This window comes from Caloenas nicobarica, chromosome 22 (genome assembly GCF_036013445.1).
Source record: "Caloenas nicobarica isolate bCalNic1 chromosome 22, bCalNic1.hap1, whole genome shotgun sequence".
NCBI classification, from domain to species: Eukaryota; Metazoa; Chordata; class Aves; order Columbiformes; family Columbidae; genus Caloenas; species Caloenas nicobarica.
Window position 1 is genome coordinate 3,500,650 of NC_088266.1, and position 3,388 is coordinate 3,504,037.

Sequence of the window (3,388 nt, forward strand, 5' to 3'; positions counted from 1 at the left end):
CTCAGTCCAACCCAAGCTGTTGGGGACAGCTGTTGCCAACATTTATGGGAAAGATGGTGGGATATGAGGAGAGGGTGGTGACTGATTCACTGCTGTAGCCAGGGCATGGCTGGAGAGCAAGTAAGGTTTATAGCAAAGTGGTCAGCTATGCCATTGCTCAGGGTAGACTTAAGCCACTAAAAGGTTAGCGTCTCTTAGCTACAGAGGGAAGAGTCTGCCACCAATGCCAGAGGAAGGAAAGAACAGTCATCACGTGAACTTGCAAGGAAAACCTCCCAAACCCATATCTAGGATGTGGTCTATTCACATAGCACAAAAATATGCATACAGAGAAGGAAAAGCTTTTGGAAGCTGCTGCAGACAGAGGAAAATTTCCAATTCCCCTCACTTCTCTCCCCCATGGAGAAGAAATTATCCATCTCCATCCCTCGGAGGGGAAATCAACCCCCTCTTGGGCCAGCCAACAGCTCCTGCACACCTGTGGATGTGAGGCAGAGCAAATAGGCAGAAAGTGCAAGGCTCTTTCACTGCATCAACTCCTACCCTACAGTGATGGAGAGTGGAGGGGAGGAAATGAGTGCAGCCAGGAGAGGAGAAGATGACTCAGGGCAGTTCTCTCCATGTGGAGGAGCTGCTGCTTTCAGGGGACCCCCCTCTCCCTGAGGGTCACCTGTGGGGTCAGTTGTAACCAGTTCCCTTATCGAAACTGGGAGGCAGAGAGAGGCACTCTGGCTCCTGCGGGGATCTGGAAGGAGGCAGCTGAGCTCCCTCCGGGCAGAGAGCAGGGATATAAGGAGAGACATCCATGGGCAAAGCAGCGGGGTGCCGGGCTGGGACAGGATAAAATAGGATGCAGCTGCTGGCTCTGTGCTGTGAGACCTCGCTGCTGTTGCTCGTTCTGCCATGGGCAGGAGCGCAACCGGCCGGCGGCGAGCACGGTGCGGAGCTGCGGTTCCTGCAGGTACCGGGGTGGGCTGGGGCTCCCGGGGAGGCCACCCGCACCTGTCCCAGCGCTAATCACCTCTTCTTCCCTCTCCAGGCCCTCCTGGAGGCGCTGGGGCAGCTCTGGGAAGGGGAATCGAGCCTGGAAGACGAGCTGGTAGCCGGGGCTGAGGACGGCGGCTCCGAGTGGGAGCTGCCAGGGGTGGAGAGCGGCCCGCCCGGTGTCCCGGAGCCCGGTGTCCCGGAGCCTGGTGTCCCGGAGCCTGGCCCTGCCCCGGCGGCCGAGGGGCAGAGCCAGTGGAGGAGCCTCCTCTCCTCCTACAGACAAAGGCATTTCTCTGGCTGCTTCGGGACAAGGATGGAGAGGATTGGCGCGCAGACGGGGCTGGGATGCAACGAGTACAAAGCCCGTAGGTGCCGGGTTAGAGCCCGCGGTGCCGGGAGCGGAGGAGGCTGGAGCTTGACCCGCAAAGCGGAGGGGCGGGGGCAGCCGGTGTCCCTGGCTCAAAGCCTCGGAGCGGCTCCCCCAGCAGCTCTCTGCCCTTCTCTCCCAGGTCTCTGGAGGAGAGGGAGAAGCTGAAGCTGGGACCGGCTCCCAAGCGCTTCCTGAGCCTCCGGCCAGTGTCCAGCAGCCAGGCTCCCCCCCGGAGCCTCTGTGGGGGTGGGGTACAGAGCACTAAACTTTTGTACAAAGCCTGCATTGCCTTTTGTGAGTGTTTTTTCAGTCACGGCATATCACACGGTCAGAAGACAAAGAAATCCTCTCCAGAGCGCTCCTCTCCCTCTACCCTAAGGACTAGGTCCCAATCAGAGAGCATCCCACCCGGTCTGGACAAGCCTTTGCCAGAGGGTCGCAGCAGCAGGAAGGGTGGTGTTTGCATCCTTCCAGGACAACGATCAGTCCAGAGGCACTGTCAGGCACCGCTGCCAGCTCTGGGACTGTTGCAGTGATCTGGAATGCCTTTCCCGATGGCTGCTAGCTGTGAATCCTCCCAGGAGGTGGGCACTGGGCTTGGGGTTAATTCCAGGTAGCGTCCTACACGTGCCCCTGTCCCACGCCACTGGTCCATGTGCCAAGCTCGGCACGGCATGGGGTGCCACTAAGGACAGAAGGGCAACATCGCTTTAAAAATACACTTGGCAGCGGCCGCCGCGGGCGAAGGGGCCGCGGGGCCTTCAGCACCCGGGACAGACGCCAGTCGAGCCGAGCGCCGGCCCCGCTGGGCTCCCGCTGCCCGCCCGGGGCTTCGACCGCCCGCCCGGGGCTCCCGCTGCCCGCCCGGGGCTCCCGCTGCCCGCCCCGGTCCGGAGCGCAGCCAAGCCCAGCTCAGCACAGCTCACCCAAGCGCTTTCCCCCAAGCTCATGTCACTCGGCTTCAGCAAAGACCCCTCGCTTTCCTGCCCAGGTTTTGTGCAAAGCCCTCTCTGGCCTCTCAAGACAAGGCTGTGAAGCGCAGGGAGCCCAGAACGGGCAGAAAGGCACCGGGCTTTGCCAAACACACTGCTCAAAGGGTCGCCACAACCCCATCCCACAGCCTGCAGGGGTAATGTGTCGATTTCCCAACCCTAAAACTGGTCACAGTGCGCTTTTTACAAGAAACTGCTGCCCTATGAAGACTCCCAACAGGGTTTTTACTAGTCAAATAATCATCTGAGCATGGGTAAAGCCTTGGTCTTGTCTATCCATCACTGAGCTATAAAGCCTAAAGTTCATCTTAATTTTGCCAGGGTGACGATACTGAAATACCACAAGCAAACAAACAAGTGAGCTTATAGCTTCAACAATGATCCAGCTGAGTTCCGACATTTTAGAGTCCATCTGCTCTGGCAGGACAGCAAGACAGATAATCGAGGGCAGAATCTGGCTTTGAAAATACAAGAGCTACAGCGACAGCTGTTTTATCCCACCTACATACCTCCATACACAGTACATGAAATAGTGCACAGAAACCTCCCTGTCTTAGAAAAACATTGTCAAAGCTGAAGTCAGGACCTTCCATCTCATTTCTCTGCTGTGGAATGCAGAAGATAGAAAACGAACAAACCAGTAAAAGAAAGGAGTATCTCTGGGTCCAGGTTATTCAATATAATCCTGGAATATCAGATTGTTTCACAGGGACAGATCACTGAAATCGAAATATTAATTTTTCACACCTGATATTGTGTTCCTCAGTTTCTTGCTGCTGCATTTGTGCCCCAGGGGTTGTTTTACAGATGTGCTGAGCGCTCAGGCAAAACTCAGATCAAGCTACAGAGTGTTTTTGCACTAGAGAATACTTAGCAGGGGAGGGAGGGGGGAGAAGGGTGAAAGGAAAAAAAATAATAAGAGATCCTAGTTATCTTAAATTTGACACACAATGTTAATGAATAATTCTGGTTTATCTTCTCACACTTTCTCAGTTTACAAAATGAAGTTACGCCCTGGCACAAACGCACACATACACAC

The 3,388-nt window shown here is 55.8% G+C and overlaps 1 protein-coding gene across 2 annotated transcripts; it reads left to right on the plus strand.

The window, feature by feature from the left end:
* The first annotated feature begins 850 nt into the window (after positions 1 to 850).
* On the plus strand, positions 851 to 1,609 carry LOC135997544 (natriuretic peptides A-like). Of its 2 annotated transcripts, XM_065650201.1 has the most exons (3): positions 851 to 961; positions 1,040 to 1,352; positions 1,497 to 1,609. In XM_065650201.1, exons 1-3 carry the CDS (start codon positions 851 to 853, stop codon positions 1,520 to 1,522), a joined length of 450 nt encoding a protein of 149 aa, XP_065506273.1. In that variant the 3' UTR covers positions 1,523 to 1,609. The 2 variants fall into 2 exon arrangements, with proteins under 2 accessions (XP_065506273.1, XP_065506272.1); XM_065650200.1 differs by having other exon boundaries at positions 1,040 to 1,609.
* The last annotated feature ends 1,779 nt before the right edge of the window (positions 1,610 to 3,388 follow it).